A 20,389-nucleotide genomic window follows, 5' to 3' on the forward strand; every position below is an offset into this window, starting at 1 on the left:
GGGCAATCAGTTTTTCCAATATCGCAATTTCATGCGTCAAAAACATGGATTAATCTCCAGTTAAGACTTTCAGAAAAACAATGTGATGCACCTAGCTCCATAAATTAGCTGAGCAACCAGCTTTGCAAAGCTTCCCCCCGCCCAACTTTAAGCATCACAAAAAACATTTGGATCTAAAATCATTAGCCACCCACAGATGATACACTTGCCTTTCAAAGAAAGTTGTGAACAAGGTCCCCAAAATTGGGGTATATCCCTTGGGCAGAGGTTGGCAATGTTTTCCAGTGAGGCTCCGAGACAAGCAGGCACTAGAAACTATCTGGCTCACCTCTTTTCCTTGCTGCCCAACTGTGGCACTGTACAGAGAGAGCTCTCCCCTCTGGTGGAGCCTGGTACTTGACTGCCACCAAAGCTACAGGTCCATGGAATGGATCCAAAGGCTCCTCAAGCTGGATCCAGCCCATGGACCCTAGGTTTCCAACCCCTGCCTTGGGAAAAGCAGCCACCCTATCACTAAATTACTGGTTTAACATTTAAGCGGTCTGTTCCAATTAGCCAAGAGACTTTGAGAAGAGACCTTCCTATTTTGATGCAAACTAAGTTATAATACAACATAAAAGATCAGAAAGTTACTATTTTATTTTTTACAACAGACTCTCCAAAGCAAGGCTCTTTGACAGCTTGACTCAAGATTAAGTTTTTGTCTGATGCATTTTGGAACCTGAACCTAATGCACATACCAGGTCAGAACCATGAAGAGGTAGGGGAAAGAAGACTTGGTACAATCAAATAGTGTAAGAAAAATTGTTTCCTTAAATTTTTCAGACAGACCCTTGTGAACCCGATTCTAAATTCTTATGTAACAACAGAATGACCAGGATCCTTAGAGGGGAACATATGAAAAACCAGAGATAACTTTTTGAATATCTAACACAAAGTAGTTGGTTTTTATTTCTGTATTGGCTTGTGTTGCCATTGCATTCATATGTACAAAAATTAAGAGTACTTACCTTTGCTAATAATTCTCTGTTTATTTTGAAGTTCACTGTGCCTGAACCGATGCTGATTTCACTCACTATTGTATCACAGTTTAGCTAAAAAAACAAGCAAACAAACAAAACCCATAGAAACAAATGAATTGGAACACTGTCTTCATTAAATTACATGAATATTTATACTGGCGTGAAATAGTTCAGTGGGTCATTTAATCCATCCTCCTTGTAAGAAGTGAGAGGTTACTTTATTATTTCCAACCCATCCTTAATAAGCATCTAGCTGAGCCTTACACGATACCTGTTTCTTTCTGTAATCTAGTCATTTTTTATAAATTTAACTGAAAGCAGTGTTTGATCTCAACAACAGTAGAGAGATGTGCGTAACAAAAAAAAAATAAAAAAAAATAAAAAAATCAATATTAGTTACCAGTGTCTTGGAAAAAAAATAGGAGCCCAAAGGTGGGATCCAAAATCTTTACTTATGTTCTTAAATAATTGACCTGATTTTTAGAAACATCAGCTCTCTGTTCAACCTGAAGCATCTGTTAGGGTCACTGGTTCCTGGATGTTTCACATTCAATTCAATTTATTATTATTATTACGGATTCTGGCTGAAAGCTGTGCTCCCGAAAATGACATAACATAATATAAATTCAAACAAAAAGAACAGAAATGCAAATGTAATAATAAAATAGGGCCAAGTATTATAAAAGCATTATTCCTACCCCTAGAATTAATATAATCAAGTACAAATATGGTGATAAATCAGATCATGAATCTATAAAAATGTTGTGCATAAGTCCACACTTAACACACTAAAAAGCAAATATAGTGATAAAGTTTATGAGTCATATCAACAGTAAAGGATGTTTAGCTCAGATCACTTCAGGGTGTTTCATATTTAAAACTTTAAAGCTTATTAGAGGCACCATGTTCTGAAAAATCTTGGTTAAAAAAAATAAAGCTGTAGAACATTCCCATTTTTGTAATGGCAATCAATCATCTCTCTTATAGCAGCTGTGTCAAACATGACCTGTGGGTTGGATCCAGCCCACTGACATAGGTCAGTACCCACTGCAAATTTTGCCCCAGCTTTGCCCATAGTGGTGGGACTACTTATGGCAGCAGTCAGGACTCTGCATAGACAATCACTGCGCGACTTCACTGGCAGAAGCCCTGCCACTGTGGCCAGAGCTAGGACAAAAGACCCAGCTCAGGGGATCTGGAGCTGCCTCCCCTGCCAACAAAAACCAGGCTGCTGGCTGCTACAGCAGAAAGGTCCACCACCACAGCCAGAGCTGACATTCTGGCTACAGTGGCAGGGTTTGCCTGTTGAGCTTCTGGGGGTGCCAGCACCTAGATGTCAGTGTGCTGGCTGCCACCATGGGAAGCCCCACTACCATGGTCAGAACCCCAGTTCTGCTCATGGTGATGGGGCTTCTGCCTCTGCTGCTGATGGAGCTACCTGTGCCGCAGCAAGAGCAGTTTCTGCTGACTGTGCTGCACATGTTGAAACCCTTCTGCAGCTGTACCCTCTCCCTGCTCTCCATGCCTTCCAACACCAGGGTGATCCTGGTCTAGGGAAGGTGAAGGGAGCAGAGCCTGCTTCACTCCTTCAAATCCCAGAGGGAAGAGAGCAGCAGGGAAAGACTCCCTGCACCTGTCTAGACTGGGCAACACTTTGACCCAGTACCACAGGAAGACCCTCCCTGAGCCTGGACCCCTACCACTCAGCTAAGAAGCGGAGGGGGCAAATGAAAAATGGCAAAGGACAGCACTGCTCCTTGTACTCAGCTCCTAGGGCAGGGGTGGGCAAAATGCAGCCCACCAGGCCATTCTATCCAGCCCACGGGGCCACTAAAAAAATTAGAAAATTAATATTAATCTGCCCTGGGCTGCCTGCCATGTGGCCCTCAATGATTTGCTGAAACTCAGTAAGCAGCCCTCTGCCCAAAATAATTGCTCGCCCCTGTCCTAGGGCTGGCAGCTGAGTAGAGGGAGCAGTGCTGCAAAGCTTCTCACACTGGGAACTCCACTGCAAGAAGCAGATGGGAGCACCTGGCAGCTGCTCCTCTCCTCCCCTACTGGTCCCACTCAAACTCCTGTTTGCTGGCCTGCTCACTGGTCTGGTATCTCTGACTGATGGAAATTTCTGATCTACTTTCTCTAGACATTCCTTAACTTTATCATGCCCCACCTCATCCTTATCTTTTCAAAGATAAGCAATATTTATCCTTTCACTCTCTTTCTATGTGAGCATTTTGTCAGGCCTCTGATCATTCTCATTACTCTTCTTCAAGCTACCTCTAGTTCTCTAATATTTTTTTTTAGGGCAGTGGGACTGGTATTCCACACAGTAACCCAGATGAGGTTACCCAACAGCTTTACTTTCACAGTGCCTAGGAGCAGGGCCCCTCTATGCTAGCTGCCATTCAAAGAACAAAGTGTTTGTACCAAAGATCTTACAAACTAAGGATAAGAAAAAGAGACAAATGTACACAGACAGACAAGGGACCACAAGAAAGAATGTGCAGCGGGGCTCAGAATCCTAACCACTGTCTATCTTTTTGCCGGCACCAAACTGATAAAGAGTTTTAAGGAAAGAGGTGAAAAGAGAAATGATGCAGCAACTCTACAGAGATTTATGGGGAGTTTCTTCCAAGCATGTGAAAAAGAACAAAGGTGCTTTTCTGAAAAAATTATCAAATGGGTGAAGTTTGGGAACATGAGATAAGAGGAGGGGCAACCTGACATCTCAACATTTAATTAGAAATGACAGACTGAGCAGAGATATGCTGTGATGGTGCCTGAAACTTAGAAGGAACTTCTTCACATTAGGAGGAACTTCTTCACAGTTCGAGTGGCCAAGGTCTGGAACGGGCTCCCAAGGGAGGTGGTGCTCTCCCCTACCCTGGGGGTATTCAAGAGAAGGTTGGATGTGTATCTAGCTGGGGTAATGTAGGCCCAGCACTCTTTCCTGCTTATGCAGGGGGTCGGACTCGATGATCTATTGAGGTCCCTTCCGACCCTAGCATCTATGAATCTATGAATCTATGAAATTGAAAAATAGCTTATATTAGTTGCAACTAAGTGGGAACCAGTGAAGGGATGTAAAGGGAGAACTCACTTGGTCAAAGTGGTAAACTAGGAAAATAATCTTTGCAGCAACATTCTGAATGGATATAAGCAGGGCGAGATGTCATCTGTCACAGCCAGGGAAAAGGATTTTTCAGTAATTAAAACACAAACTAATGAAGTTTTAAAAATAATAATAATTCTTCCTATCCACCATTATGTTACTTGGGCAGCATTAGCATTTCTTGACTGCAGTGACACACTGAGCAGAGGAATCTGTTGAATTGTCCAAAATGACACCCATATCCATTTCTTGAGTTTATATAGTTAGGACCATGCAAACAGTTTAAATATCCTCCCATAAAAGCATTAATATACATTTACTGACATTGTGCTACTGGTGCTGGGTTTTATTAGCCATCATAATGCCCATTCACATAGTTCTAAAGTTTAAACAACCTAGGTGAAGTTCTTCACAGTTATCTCAAGTCCCGGCTAAACTGAAATAACTTTTGTCATTTGCCATTTTACTCTCACTACTCACCCCTCTTTCCAGAACACTAATAACTTGATAAAGGTCCTAATATACAACCATAAAACACCACATTTAATCTTACATTTGGTTTATCTCCTAGTCAGCTGCTGATCTGTGATAATACTGTACTTTGCCTCACACCCCAGGATTACTTAACCTGTTTCGCCCCATAATTACTCAGCTTCTTTAGCAGCTTCAAGTGCATGACACAAATTACTTTTAGAAACTGCAGTAAATTTTGTCAGGTGCCTCTCCCTTATCCACCTCTTTGTTAGTATGTTCAAAGGAACCCAAGAGATAAATGAGACCATTTCTTGCTCTTGATTTGGAGGCCACAACCACAGCCCTATTAACAGCTAAATTATTTCAGCTTGGAAGTTATATCTGTATGCTTAACTCTGCAGTTCTCTCTATTGTAAGATCAGCTTGCAATCATCTATGAAATCATTTAGATTCAGTGCCACTCCATCTCTTTAGTCAATATGCCTTTTTTGCCTAGTTTGCATGCAGGTATAACAATACATTATTATTTACTACCATCACATTTCCATAGTACTGTTGTATCAATATCTTCATTCATTGTCAACATGCTTCATTTTGTGTATTTTTGCTTTTAAATATTTTACATTTGTACATACACACCAGAGACCACCCACCCTTTTTATCTAATCCCTTAATCTAACAGCTTGTTGGTTTTACAGAATTTGCATCTGTGCTCAGTTGCAATTTGAATCCTATCTTTTATGGGGTATACAGATGTTTTACTGACATCCTTAAACAGATAATTTGGTTTAGGTACTCTTTCAAGCTGCCTTAAAACCTGTTTATTTGACTAAGGAAGAATTCTCTCTGCATATGGGGTATTCTTGGGTTGCATATAATGATAGTGGCTTTCATATGATGACTTTGGTGATTGCCAGTATAGGGGGATGGAAAGGGCTCCTTTATTCACCACAAATCCCCAGTCTCCAGAATGGCCCCTTAGAGCCACTAGCAGCCAGCACAAGTTAAAAAAGTCAATAGGCCCCTATTTTGTCACCTTTGAGCTATACAAAGAACCACCTGGCCACAGCTCAGGATCTGTTCCAGTTATCTTTGTGCAGTCATCTTGCCTCTCTCATACTTTCCCTCAAAAATCTCATTTGCCAATCTTTCGTTTTTAACCTGTTTCCTTCTAAGCTCTCTCTAATCTATTGGAAACGTACTGTCAAAATAAAACAGTACCAGTCCAAACCAGCACTGAATCATTTCGTGTTTTAGAAGTGATATTTCTCTTAGTATCACTGCACTGTATGCTTGTTTGTTTGCATGTATGTAATCTATGTTTTTTTTAAAAACCGCACTTACAATGTATTGAATCTGGGACTACAATCATATCCTTCTCTATTTTATTTCCATATAGCTTCCTATTTGTCCATTTGATTATTTCTTTTTACACATACTAGTTTCTCTCTGCGGTGCCTCTGGTTTTATTCCTGGCAATCCAATTTCTACAGTACTGTGAACAGGAGAGCCTTATTAAAATCTCATTTTTCAAAGTATATTTGATACTTCTTGGCTTTGTATCATCCACAGATTGGTCATAACCTTTACAACAATACGGAGAATATTACATAGTACTGGACCCAAAATGGACCTAACGTTTAGATGTTACTTCCAGTCTACTCTCCAGAACTGCTCTCAGGTTATTTTGATTTTAAAAAATTGGTGAGGCCATTTCACAGATGTCTCATCAACCCTCCTTCTCTAGTTTCCTAAAAGGTGTCATACGCAACTGGGTCAGATAGCTTAATGCATTTTTCTACTCTACTTGAATAGGTGCAGCTCCCAATGGAATCAGTAGGAGCTGCTTGTAGTTGAGGACCATTTGCTCCAGGATGTCTACTATGTCTTCTTTTGTCTAATAAGCTTGCAACTGTATCAAATAAATACATTTATTGTATCATGGTACCTTCTCCGCTAACTTCTGTGCTTGAAGCTGAAGATCTGCCTTTGAGTGACCGCTAGATCTGTTCCCTGTCACAGAATCCACAAAGAGCTGGAAATCAGCAACCTGCCTGAAGAGAGAAAGAGATTGGGAAAATATGTTGAACTGCTATGGAAGCTTACTGTATAATAGAGATTTCACTTAGGGTGGAATAATTACATTTTGGTACTACTAAAAGTCTTCAGGTCAAACCAACAAGTGTCAAAATTTGTTTTTCCTGTCATAGCCTGTTCCCACTATCCTTTGGGGGGAAAAAACCATGACAACAGATCATAGTTCCCTAAGAGTGATGATGGAACTTGTAACAGGTTCTGTATTTCTTCAATAAACACTTATTAATTCAGCTGTCAACTCTGACCATGGTGTGTCCCTTACATGAGTGCAAAGTGAGCAACTTCTGTTCACTTTAAAAAGAAAAAAGGCAAAATCGAACAAGGTATGATGACTAAAAGGACACAAGCTAAAAATAAATTCAATGCTTTAGCCACACAATGTATGCAAACATAATGCTTTCCTAAACCTTTTCAAAATGTCTACAATTTCCAGTGACCTTTAAAGGCTTTACCTAATCAGTCAGCAGTATTTCGGAAGTGTATAATTAATACATTGCATCTGAGACAGTCAACCTCACCTGCGGAAACACACTTTAGTTTGAAAACTGTAGCTGTATTAACAGAGTATTTTTAATCACCTCACACAGAGAAGCTATTGGAAAGCAAAAACTGAGGACTGATAGAATATAGTGAAATTGTCTTTCCTAGTTTTCACAGACATTTGGGCTGGAAGGGACCCCGGAGGATCAGTGAGTCAAGCCCCCTGCCCCAGGGGCAGGAAGTCAGCAGGGATCATAGGATCCCAGCAAGATAACCATCTAAATGTGTTTTGAAGGCGTTCAAAATGGGTGCTTGAATCACCTCAGGTGGCAGTCTGTTCCAAACCTTGGGGGCCCGGACAGTGAAGAAGCTCTTTCTTATGTCCAGCCTGAACCGGTCACAGTGGAGTTTGTGACCGTTTGATCTTGTCATCCCTTGGGGGGCTCTGGTGAACAGTCGTTCCCCTAGATCCTGATGAGCACCCCGATAGACTTATAGGTGGCCATCAGATCACCCCGAGCCTGCGCTTTTCCAGGCTGAATAGCCTCATTACTCTCAGCCTCTCATCATAAGGTCTGTTTTCCTGACCTCTGATCATCCGCGTGGCTCTCCTCTGCACCCTCTCAAGCTTCTCCACTTCCTTTTTGAATTGCAGAGCCCAAAACTGGATGCAGTACTCCAGGCCTCACCAAAGCCGAGTACAGCGGAAGAATGACGTCCTGGGATCTGCATGAGAAGCGTCTATGGATGCAAGCCAACGTTTTGCTCACTTTACTAGCCACAGCGTCACAATGAAGGCTCATGTTCATCTTGTGGTCAACCATGACCCCCAAGTCCCTTTCATCTGTAGTGCTAACCAGCGTAGCACTTCCGAGCCTATAAGCATGGTGCAAGTTTTTCCTCCCAAGGTGGAGAACCTTGCATTTTTTGGTGTTGAACACCATCAGGTTCTCGTCCGCCCATTTCATGAGTCTGTCCAGATCTGCCTGGATCACCCTCCTGTCCTCAGGTGTGGATGCTTTACCCCAGAGTTTGGTGTCGTTGGTGAACTTGGCTAATCTGCTTCTGACACCAATGTCCACATCATTGATGAAGATGTTACACAGTATAAGCCCTAAGACCGAGCCTTGTGGGACCCCACTGGTCACAGTGCACCAAGATGATTGACTCCCATCGACCACCACCCTCAGGGTCCTATTGCGGAGCCAGTTCCCCAGCCAGTGGATTGTGCTGACATCCAGGATGGAGGACTGGAACCGCCACCAAGGAGGAATACTCTGCTTTAGTCTGAACTTGCAGAGAGCAAATCAGGAAAGCCAAGGCTGTGATGGAACTCTAGCTAGCTACAAATATCAAGGACAATAAAAAGTCCTTTTTTAGATATGTGGGGAGTCAAAGGAAAAGCGAGGGCAACATTGGACCCCTGCTAAACCAGATGGGGCAACTGATGCCCAGGAAAAAGCGAACTTACTAAATGGGTACTTTGCATCAGTTTTTCCATCAGCCCCATGGGACAGCTCTGCCCACTATAGGTCAGGGAGGCCCTGGCGAGGCAGATTCCTTGCCCTCCATCGAAGCTGACTTCGTGAAGGAACACCTCGACAGGCTGGATACATTCAAGTCAGCCGGCCCTGATGGGTTACACCCAAGGCTACTCAAGGAGCTGGCAAGCATCATAGCTCAGCCCCTGGCACTCTGGTGAAGCGCCTGATGACTGGAAGAGGGCCAATGTCGTGCCTATCTTCAAGAAAGGAAGGAAAGTAGATCCAGCTAACTATAGGTCCATCAGCCTGACCTCTATCCTGGGGAAGGTTTTGGAAAAGATTATCAAGGAGGCCATCCTTAACAGACTAGCTAAAGGCAATATCCTGAGGGATACTCAGCATGGGTTTGTTGCAGGTAGGTCTTGCTTGACCAACCTCATTTCCTTTTACGACCAGGTGACTTATCACCTGGACAAGGGGGAAGAGATCAACATCACATACCTCGACTTTAAAAAAGTCTTTGATCTGGTATCCCATGATCACCTCTTGGCTAAACTGGCTTACTGCGGCCTTGATGTCTTGATTATTGGTTAAAGAAACAGTGGTAGACTCCACATCCCCCACAGTGTTGTGCATCACACATGTTGGTCCTTTACCTTGCTCTACTCAGTAGTAGCCTCATTTTGGTGATGTTCTTTATATTTGGGGCCTAATTCTGTTTGATGGATTTGACTATCAAAACACTTAAGTGTGTGCTTAATTTTAAGCATGGATAGTTTCATTGACTTCATTGAGACCACCCACTTCTCTCACTAACATCAGGCACTTCCAGGATTAAGAGAATATTTTAAAAAGAAGTTAAGAATCTTTGCAAGTTTATACTATTCAAAAGATATCTTAGTGCAGAAGAATTTAATCTGCCTTGATATACTTTTTCTCTGACAGTTACAGTCATCTTTATAGTTAATGCAATGGCATATCACCTTATATTAACATTTATTCTACTAAAATCCCATTTGCCTAACAATGTTAATAGTATTCACTCTTTGCATCGTTCAAGCAGGACAAGGAAAAAACATTGGAAAATTAATTAAATTTGTTTCTAGGCATTTTCCTTTCAGATTGTTATCATTTGCATTTCAGATGAGGGAGCAGAATATTTATTTTCAGTGTACTGATATTAATATCGGAAGAAATCTGTTTTGAGAGAAAAAAATGATTATTTTAAATAAACAAACAGTGATTTAATTGGATTTAAGTTTTGCTCAAAAATGGACCACTATAGATAACAATGATATCCTGCACATTAATTATACCATTTTTTTTTCTGCATTTATGTTCCCCTAAAACCCCATGGGGAACCTATACTGCTAAGTCCCACAACCACATTAAAATCAATTCAACTCATTAGAACATGAAATGTCAACACTACCGGTTTTTGGAGACAGGAACTGCAGATATTGACTTTATCAAACTTTCTGGCGGCAGGTCCAAAATTCTTGAAAGCTAGATTTGAAATAAAGAGCAAAACAGAATAAGAAAGAGGGCGGTAAAAATCTCTGTTTGGACATAGCATATATTTTTATAAACTTATTCTGATCCAGAATGCACGTTAATTACAGTTAATTGTAATCCATATTTTAAAAATAGATCTTAAAAACACAGCCAATAACACAACACAAAGAGAACTTTGGAGAGAGCTGTTTTAATCAATATATGCAGCTCTAGACCCTAGCACGTGAGCTCTTTTATTTGTAGATAAAAGAAGGAAGATTGCAGAAGGCTATCATCTAATAAAATGTGAAGCTGAACTGTTCCACTGTACCATCTAACATTTTAAAATTGAATGAAGACACAACATAATACCAAACAATAATATGAAACATAAAACTAAACTAATTGCAAACCTGTCTCTGAACAACAATGCTTTCTATTCACAAGGCTTATTCAGATGCCAAGCACAAAGTGGGAATTGTGTTTGCTTTCCCTAATGATTTTCAGTGCCCATGATGAGGCAGACCCATGGTCTCAGTCAGGGCTCTGTCCAACTGGAGGCCCATAGGCTGGATGCAGCTTTTTGGTTCTCACTTGGCCACCACTTCTCTTACCATTCCTGCTGCTGCAGTCCAGGTCTCCAGGATCCCTTTGTCCCTTCCAGCTTCTACTTCCTGCACACAACTCTGGGACCAGCTCCATGTGGCAGAAGTCATGCTGAGTAATGTGCACTCTGGATGCTGCCCATGGGCCCCATGCAGTAGGGGAAGTGGCGGATTCCACATAGCTAGGGGGTTGAATCTGTTTGGGAAGGGGCCCCAGACAGCAGGGGGATGGAATCAGAGGGTAAAGGGGGATGGACCTGTGAGGGATGTGGCCCATAGTCCACAGAGAGTGCACCATCTACATGTGTGCAGTATTAGGGCACAGGAAACTAATTAACTCCGCCATAAGACAATACAGTAAACCCTTGCTATTTGCGGGTTTGGCATTCGTGGTTTCAAATATTCGCGGTGCGCCAAATATTCCCCAATAATGACTCTAAGATCCCTTTCCACCTCTGTGCTTTCAAGAGGGGAACTCCCCAGCTTCTATGTATGCTGTGGATTCCTTCCCCCAAGGTGCAGCACCCTGCATTTATCTACGTTGAACCACATCCTATTCTCATCTGCCCACTTTTGTAGTCTGTCTAAATCTAGTTGCAGCCTCTCTCTCCCTTCAAGTGCGCCCACCTCACCCTACATTAACTTAGTGTCATCAGCAAACTTGGACAACGTGCTTTCAACCCCCTCGTCCAAGTCACTGATGAAGATGTTAAACAGTGTGGGCCCGAGGACCAAGCCCTGGGGTACCCCACTGCTCACATCTCGCCAGGTTGAGTACGATCTGTCCACCACTACTCTCTAGGTGTGCCCCACCAGCCAATTTTTTACCCATCCAACTGTGTAGGCATTAATGCCACAGTCACCTATGAGAATGGGGTGAGAAACAGTGTCAAAGGCCTTCTTGAAGTCTAGAAAGACTACGTCCACGGCAACACTATCATCAAGGATTTAGTTACTTGGTCATAAAAGGCAATCAGGTTGGTCAGGCAGGACCTGCCTTTGATGAACCCATGCTGATTGCCCCTGAGCATAATCTCCCCTGCTGGCCCCCCACAAATATGCTCCTTGATGTTTCTCTCCAAGATCTTCCCAAGCAGCGAGGTGAGGCTTACAGGCCTATAGTTACTTGGGTCCTCCTTCTTCCCTTTCTTAAAAGTTGGGACCACATTAGCTAGTTTCCAGTCCTTTGGCACCTGGCCAGATGACCACGAATGCTCATACAGCCAGGCCAAGGGCTCCACGATGACCCCTGCCAGCTCCCTCAACACCCTTGGGTGGAGGGCATCTGGACCTGCAGATTTAAAAATGTCCAGCCCTTCCAGAAGATTCCTAACTACATCTGCGCTGACTCAAGGCCTGACAGACCCATCCCCGAGACTGTCCCTACCTCTGGTAGGAAGGATGTCTCCCGGTCCCTGCTCAAGAAAACAGAGGCAAAGAAACTGTTAAAAATATCAGCTCTCTCATCTGGTGTAGCCACAAGATAACCATTTGAGCTTTGCAGGGGCCTGGTGCCCTCTTCTTGCTCCCAATGTACTTGAAAAAGGACTTTTTGTTATCCTTAATCCTGCTTCAAAGCTAGCCTGAATTCCATCTCTGAGTTAGCCTGTATTCATGGGTTTCACCATTCACAGGGATTTCCAGAACATATCCCCCACAAATGGCGAGGGTCTCCTGTACTGTTGGGGATAGCACTATCTTATGGCAGAGTAATTTATTTTGCTGACACGCACATATAAATGGTGACCATGGGAGTAAATTGAAGACAGTCAGCTCAGCCAGCCAAAGGCCTGCTCTGCCCCAGCTCAAATTGCTGCTGTCGCAGGCATGTTTGTAGACACTATGCATAGAAGCAGTTTATTCTGGCTTGAACTGCTCTGGACTTTATTGTGTCACATTAATAACATGTAGAGATGCACCCACAAAATGCAACTCTGGATGCTCAGAAGTTGGACAGCCCTGGTCTAGAAACCAGGCAAGCATAACTTGGATAATTGTGCTTAAGGAGTCAGGGGGGAATCACTACTAAACAACAGGATTTGTCAAAACTAAATCATGTCAAACTATCTCGATTTCCTTCTTTGACAGGCTAATCTGTTTAATAAGGGAAAGTGGACATAATGTCCTGGACTTCAATACAGTTTTCAGAGTCACAACTGGAGAAATTTGGTTTAGCTACAATTACTATTAGGTGGATACATATTTGGTTGAATAGCCACAAAGAGTAATTCCATATAGATCAATGCTGGATTGCAGGGCGATCTCAAAGGAGTCTGTTTTGGATCCTGTATTGTTTAATATTTTTATCAGTGACTTGGATACAGAGTCAAAGCGCATACTGATTAAATTTGCAGATGACACAGAACTGGGGGGGGGGGGCCGCAAACACTCTGAATCATGTCAAAGCTCAAAGGCATCCTGATTAATTTGCCACAGACAGCAAGACGAAAGTGAACAAAAACAAATATGAGGTGCTATCCATAGGAAAAGCACCTGAGAGTGCAAATACAGAATAGAAGAGAACTGGTATGCCCATGATCATCAACCAGGGTGCCATTAGATTCTTCTAAAAGTGCTACAAGCCTCTGCTGCCAAGAGGAACTGCCTCTCAACATCTCCAATCCTGTCCCGCCTAAGTCCTTGCGCACACACATCCTTGTTTCTTTGCTCAGCTTCCAGGCTGCTGAGACTTCAGCACCCAGCTGCCCTTCCCCTCTTTACAGAACTGAGCACTGGTTCTTGCACCTGCAGCTGCTCCTGCACACTCTGCTCCCTCATCAGGCACTAGATATCCCACACTGGAATCTCCTTTTGCCCAAGGACAACTCAGCAGCAGCTGCTACAAAGCTCCCTCTATTTCTTTGGTATCCATGGGCTCACCTGAACCTGGTCCAACCCCATTGCTGCCAGGGCAGCCTTTGTGCTGTCTAGCTCCATTTCTGAGCCATGCAGCGACTGACATTAAAGGAACTGCTCCTCCCAAATGCACCTGCCTCAGTGGGAGGAGCAGGACATGATAGTTCAATGGAGCAGCAACAGGCTCTCCCGCATGGCTAGTCCCTGCAACTGACTGGCTCTTGGGATCAGCAGAGCAGCAGCAGCTGGAGAAGGAGAGGTCTGTCTTTACAGGGGAAGTCAAAACATGCTGACAGTCTCTGGAGGCTGCTTCCTAGTGGCAGGAGTATAGGGCTGCATTGGGGGATCAGTTTAAGCCCTGAATGGTGCTGCCCTGGCTAGTGCCAAACACAGGGAGGAGAGGAACAGCTCTTGGAAGGATGGCAGTGGAAGGTCCCTGGAGGACTCTGCTAAAAGGTGCCCTCCCCTTGCTTTAAAGCCCATGAAGGGACTGAGGGCTCCTCAGGGGCAGCAGTGTATATGGCAAAAGGCAGCTCCAGGAGTCACCCTGTGCCATCCTTTCCCCTGCTGCTACCCAGCCTGCAGGGCGGGATAGGTTGAGCAGCGCAAATTTGGAATTAAACCAGAGAAACTTTCTCCTGGGGGGGTATTTGCAATGCAAAGCCACAGGGTTTTTATGGTCAGAACTAGATGTTGGGTTTATCTTGGGTTCGACTGTCCCAGGCTTACACCTGCATTAAAACAGGCATAGGGATAGTCATTTACACACGAGACTTAAGTGACAATTGTTAGCCACAACTGTTCAGAGGCAAAGTACCTTCACCGATACTTAATGTGGGACAATGGGTGCCTGTCCATCTGTAAGGTCTGTTTGCTGGGAGGCCAGATGAATTGAATCGGTCATCTGTTTCTAGCCAAAGGCATAAGGATTAACGTGGATCTAACTGCCCTGGTCTTGGACTCCCACCAAAACTAGCATGGGACAGTTATTTACACATGCAGCTGGAATGGCCATTAACCAGAGTGACCATAAGAATCTGGGACATCTGGAACACTGCCCCTTTCCTCTCAAAGTCACCAACACTGCTGCAGGCACTAGCAGATGTTGATGGGAAGTAGCACAGGTACAGTCTGGCGGGGTTGCCTGGTGCTCCATGCTGCTCGGCCTTCCTGCCAGACTCCAATTCTTCCACGCCCCTCCAATTCTGAGATGTTTGCTTTAATTTTCACCAACTGGCTGGGAGTGGCCTTCAAAATCTGGGACTATCCCCTCCTTTGGGACATATGGCCACTCTACCATTACCTCACAGCTCTGGGGAAAGTGTGTCATCATGGTACTTCCCAGGGACCTCAAGCAGGACAATGGGCTTGTGTCTCTGTAGGATCCTAGGATGCAAGGCTTTGTCCCAGAAGTCCTGGGACACCCGTTTTCACCTTAACTTGGATTACAGCAGCTGTGAACAGGAGACCACTGGGGCTCTGACTCCAGGTCTGCAGCTCAAGCCAACATGCCTATTGTTGTGCTGAAGATATTGTGGGCCTAGGCCCTCTACCAAAAACTACACCCCCTGCCCCCCTTAATAAGGGGGGCAACTGGTAATACAACTAGTAGTTTAAGAAAAACAAAGACACTGAGATGAAGGCAGCCAGGTTCCCCCCCAGCCAATGCAACCCTCCTGGTCTGGGAGATGAAGCGCTTGGCTAGAGCTGGGAGGAGGTTGAGCAGGAGATCCTGGGGCTTGGTAAGCCATGGACAGGGCTTAAGCCAAGGGCACACCTGGAGCTTCATCCCAGGGGAGTCAAGTGCAGGCAAGGCCAGACACAGGCATGGGCAAAAGGGGAAAAGAGGGGGCCCAAAATTGGTATTTTTTTCTATTGATCGATTATCATCATCACCATCTCTACTAAAAGCCTGCCCAGGGCTGCTAGGTGTCTAGGTATGGTACTGAGTGCAGGAAAACCAGGCCTTTTGATATGCCAATGGGATGGTGGGCCAAGGCCCACCATGCAAAGCTATGAGGCCTCCCTTAATCATTGTAAGTGAGGGTTAGAGGGACCCGAGGAGGTGCAACCCCCTGCTTCAAGCAGGACCGTCCCCAGCTACATCATCTCAGCCAAGGCTTTGTCTAGCCGGGTCTTAAAAATCTCCAAGGACGGAGACTCCACCACCTCTCTAGCTAGTCCATTCCAGTGCTTCACTCCCCTCCTAGTGCCACAGTTGTTCCTAATATCGACCCTGGCCCTCCCTGGCTGCACTGGCAGGCCGACGCTCCTGATGCTACCCCCTGCCAGCAGGAGACCCGCGAGTCGTGGAGCGCCACGCCGCTTTCCGAACAGGCGGACTGAACCACCTGAGTGGCCGCCGGGGGGGGAGGGAGGGACGAGGAGGAGGGTGGTTAGACCTCTCGCAAGAGAGACCCCCTCGGCGCCGGGAACGCAGTACCTGAGAGGCGATACTCCTCCGAAAGTAACAAGCCGCCATAGCTCCGCAGCAGCCCCCACCGCTGCCAAGTGTAGAATCATCCCCTCCCCCCCATGAGGGTGAAGTCGATCCTCCTTTCAACTAGGGAAGGGTCAGACTGGACTGTACCAGGTGTGGGTTGGGAGGGGTTCCGTTTCTTCGCGCCCCCTCCTTCCGGTGTTCGAACCCGCCCGCTCGGGGGGCGGGGCAGGGAATGGACGGTCCCATTGCGCGAGGGGGGAGGAGCCCTGAGAGATGAGAAAAAGCTGCCCCCTTCTCCAAATGCGCATGCGCTAGCACCTCCTCCCTTTCCTAGTTTCCCCTACGGCTCGCGGGCTCTGGCTGGGGGCAGCCGTTACTGCGTGCACGTGCGGGGGGAGGGGTGGGCTAACATGAGCACGTGCTCCGTCTCCAAGGTGGGTGCCCGGGGGAAGGGGCGCTAGAACGGAGCGGTTTGGGGTGCGCGCCGCGGGTTTGGAGCCAGGCCACGTGTTTAAGCGGCCGGGGGCGGAGGGCGCATGCGCGGGGGGCTCGAGGTGCGAAGCCTGCCCGTGGGGTTGTGGCTGCCTCCTGTGACGTCACCTACGTGCCCCTGTTGCCTTGCCGGGTGTCCGACCCTGGCTGGCGGGTATGCAGGGGACCCCTGCTCCCAGTTGGGGTCAGACTGATCCCCACATCTGGGGTCAGGAAGGAATCTTCCAACAGTCAGGTTGGTACGAGCGTGCGGTGCCTTCCCTTCTGGCAGGTGGCCGAGCCACCTCCTGGGCTCTCTGCCTTGCACCAGCCTTTCATTTCTTTGCTTGTCTTAACCCAGAGCTTCACTGCGTGATGCCCAGTACCCCTTCAGACACAATGGGCACTGGCTGGAGTTCTCTGCTTGGTGCCCTTCCTTGGCACCCCTAGGTATTAACTAATAATCTGTAGTCTTGTTCCTGGTATATTGTTTTTGTCTGACATAATTAGTTGTGGAATTAGTGGCCTCCCTCCAGCTATTAAGGGATGGGAGGGGGCTTCTAGTTCCTGGTGGGCCTAGGCCTACCTTCATGGCACAACACAGTAGGCCTGTCTCTTGATAGTGGCAAGTAGTAGATGTTTTAGAGCAGGGGTGGCCAACCTGCTTTGTGCATGCCGCAAGTGGCATGGGTAATCTCTGTATGTAGCACTCAACAAATGAGGTGGGGCAGGCAACACGGGAGCAGATTGGGCAGGAAGGAGAAAGCCGAGTGGGAGATTGGGCAGGGAGCACCAAGCATGGAACAAAAGCGGAGCAGCAAGAGACTGAGAAGGGTAGAATCACAGTGGCGCTTTGAAGAGGGTCTGAGACTAATTTGTGGCTCACTGACCAAACAAAGGTTGGCCCCTACTGCATAAAGAGAAAGAATATGCGAATGGGACACATCTAGAGAGATCCGTTCCCTGTCTTTTTCTCTAAGGTCGGGCAGCTTCAAGGGGGCATTTACCTATGTGAGCGCCTGGTGTTACAACGCTTGTAGTTGTATAAAGGGGGAAAAACGCGTCAGTGCTGAGAAAATGGTGCTGGTGCACATTTGAACTAAAACACATAGGTGCTGTAGTTCAAAAGTGTACTGCTTCCATTTTCTGCGTACTGATGCACATTTTGCTGCTTATACAACTGCATGAGATGCCGTGCAGTGCACACCAGCTCGCATGCGCAACAGACTGATTAATTGAGTCTGCTCCAAAGCTGTGGATCTCTGGCGTGTTGCAGGACAAAAAACTATGTGTATAAATGCCCAGGGATATCAGAGGATACATCTCTGATGGTTCTGTTCAACAGCTCCCAGTGGCCTGGTCCTCTGTGAATTTTTTCCTATGGCAACAAGTTCTACAAGTTAACTGCATGATGTGTCTTGTTTGTTTTAAACCTGCCTCTTGATAATTTCAGCAGGTATCCCCTAGTTCCTGTCTTCTGGGATTTGGTGAATAACAGTTTTCTATTCCTCTTATCCATACTCATCATGATTTTATAGACCTCTGTTATCCCACCTCAGTCTTCTTTCTAAACTGAAGAGTCTTAGTGTTTTCGGTCTGTCCTTGTATACCTCCAGTTATCTTTTATTGTCCTAAGTTAGGGGACATATAGATATTATGTTTCACTGCTCTGAAGGATGGAAAATACAGCATAGAAATGAATAATTCTTATCCCAGTAAAGGGACTGGGACAATGGGGTTATGGCAATATACTTTATATACATTTTGTGAAGTACATAAAGTTTAATATATTTATCCACTCTGTATGTAACAGCGGGGAAATAGACATGATGCTGGATATTTATATACCAAAATACTGTCACACCGCTGGCTCATGCTTGCACTAGTTATTAAAAGTTTAATTTTCTAAATTGCAGTCAGTGCTGAATTCAAGAATATCTTAAGGTAATCATCAGTTAGGAGAAAACATCATGAATAATAATAAATAAATATAATAGACACCTTCCCCTTGTCTACAAATAGTATTCAGTCCAAAGCTTGGACCATCTAGCTGTGCTCCATTGCTTCATCTGTCCAAAACCTTGTCCCTTAGGTTTCATAATTTTGTGCAAGTGCTTCTCTTGATCCACACGCTCTTAGTTTAAGGATCTGAGCTTTGAATTTGATCTTGGTATAGGTTTGATCTAAAGTCTCTTGAAGTGAATAGAAAGACTCCTACCAAAATAGGTTTTTGCAACAGGTTATGAAGAATGCAGACATGCAGTGCGTTTACTGTGTAATAAATTGACTTTACTATGTAGTAAAAGTAGAGCAAAAGCATGATGCACAGTTCCACTGTAATATAAATTTCTTGAATACTGGATAGTGTTACCCTGTAAAAAATATGTAGTATTTTCCCTTTGCAATAAACTTAGTATATGAAAAAGTCTATTTGATCTGGGGTAGCTGTCTGCCTAGTGCTGGCTGTCTTTCTTACACCCTGATATCCTGGTGTTTCAGGGTATCCACCCTTGGCAGGCATTAGGAGAGCTTGATTGTGTCAGCTCCTTATTACAGAGTAAAATATGTGGTAAATTTCCCTTCAGAAATTATTCATCTATACCCTGTACTAGAACAGGGGTGTAGACTTGAAGGGGACTTTGGAGGATGGTGTGGGCTGCATGGTGAGAATGGAGGGTCGGGGCTGAGGAAAAAGGGTTCTTGTATCTGGATGTGAGTATTGGTTGGGATTGGCAGGAGGGTTTGCTTACATGGGGGTTTGGACAGGGAAATTGTGGTTGGAAGGAAAGGGAGAATTAGAGTTCAAGAGTGTTGGGGTGTTGTTTAGGGATTTCTTTCTGCATATGATTTATCATAAGCCTCTCTGAGACTTGGATAGGGAGGGATATACAATAAATAATTTCAAGGCTTTAATTGAGATAAGACCTTGAAGATCAAAAAGGCCTTCTACCATCCTCAGCCAACCAAAAATATGTGTGTCCCATAAAAACAGTGTAGCAGGAGAAGTTTAATATTAGATACTGTGTTTACCCAGTAAATTCATAATCATTTTCCATTTATAGAACCTAATTATTGGAGGGGAGAGACCAGACTTTTTGCCCCTTTCCCTCCCTGCCTGCTCCCCCACTGTCCCTGTGCCTGACCCCTGCTGCCTGCTCCTCTCGCACTGCCCTGCTCCAGCCTAGCCAGGCAGAAGCAGCAGCAGCAGCTTCAGGCTCACAGCCAAAGAAGCAGCAGAAGGTAAGCAGCATGGGAGAGGGGAGGAGGAGGCTGCATTGTCTTCCCTGTGTTTGCCACCATGTGGTTTCTGGTTGTGTTTCACCCCCACCCAGGCAGCTTTCACCCCTGCCACATGAGCCACCCTGGCCTGGGGCAGGCAGGGCTAAGTTCTGTCTTTGGCTCCAGGCCCAGGCCAGTACTCAAATCTAAGAAGAGGCTTCCCCCCATGTTGATTGGGGGAAAAAAAAACTTGTCTTGGATTCAGGTAAACACAGTAATTGGTAGAGGTGCACCAATACGTTGGTCCGATATTGGTTCAGTACAGATATAAAGAGAACTGGCTGTATCGGATATTGGCTTGATGGGGCCGATAATTTGGCTGATAACTCCCCATGCTGTGAGCAGCCGCGGCAGTGAGGACCGGAGTTAGCAGTGTGGAGAGCTGTCTCCAGCTGTAAATTCAGTGTGGTGGAAGAGGAGTGGGGAAAGAATGAGGGTGGGGGAGGCAGAGCAATGCCCCTCGCCGTGAGGGACTGGGTAGAGCCAGGGGCAGGCGCTGCCCAGGTGGGGCAGAGGGGAGCCTGGAGCCATGGCTTGTGTGTAGGGGGAGGCAGCTCCTGCCACTGCTTGCA

General features: G+C 45.4%; 2 protein-coding genes across 4 annotated transcripts in view; one reads left to right on the top strand and one right to left on the bottom strand.

Moving 5' to 3' along the window:
• Nucleotides 1-16,259, bottom strand: part of RARS2 (arginyl-tRNA synthetase 2, mitochondrial) — a 63,974-nt gene extending 47,715 nt beyond the window's left edge. Inside the window, exons 1-4 of one of the 2 annotated variants that reach the window (XM_090036296.1) lie at nt 16,068-16,259; nt 10,102-10,175; nt 6,557-6,662; nt 1,011-1,094 (exon numbers count right to left, since the gene is read on the bottom strand). In XM_090036296.1, the coding sequence (XP_089892422.1) occupies nt 1,011-1,094; nt 6,557-6,662; nt 10,102-10,175; nt 16,068-16,106 (303 nt within the window). In that variant the 5' untranslated portion in view covers nt 16,107-16,259. The remainder of the gene's footprint in view (nt 1-1,010; nt 1,095-6,556; nt 6,663-10,101; nt 10,176-16,067) is intronic. The other variant, XM_090036306.1, reaches the window with a different exon arrangement.
• A 129-nt stretch (nt 16,260-16,388) lies between these two features.
• The window catches only part of ORC3 (origin recognition complex subunit 3), a 79,535-nt gene continuing 75,534 nt past the window's right edge, over nt 16,389-20,389 (top strand). Inside the window, exon 1 of one of the 2 annotated variants that reach the window (XM_090036344.1) lies at nt 16,389-16,501. In XM_090036344.1, the coding sequence (XP_089892470.1) occupies nt 16,478-16,501 (24 nt within the window). In that variant the 5' untranslated portion in view covers nt 16,389-16,477. The remainder of the gene's footprint in view (nt 16,502-20,389) is intronic. The other variant, XM_090036349.1, reaches the window with a different exon arrangement.

Source organism: Crocodylus siamensis, chromosome 1 (assembly GCF_052110815.1).
Source record: "Crocodylus siamensis isolate JL-2025a chromosome 1, ASM5211081v1, whole genome shotgun sequence".
Lineage (NCBI taxonomy): Eukaryota > Metazoa > Chordata > Crocodylia > Crocodylidae > Crocodylus > Crocodylus siamensis.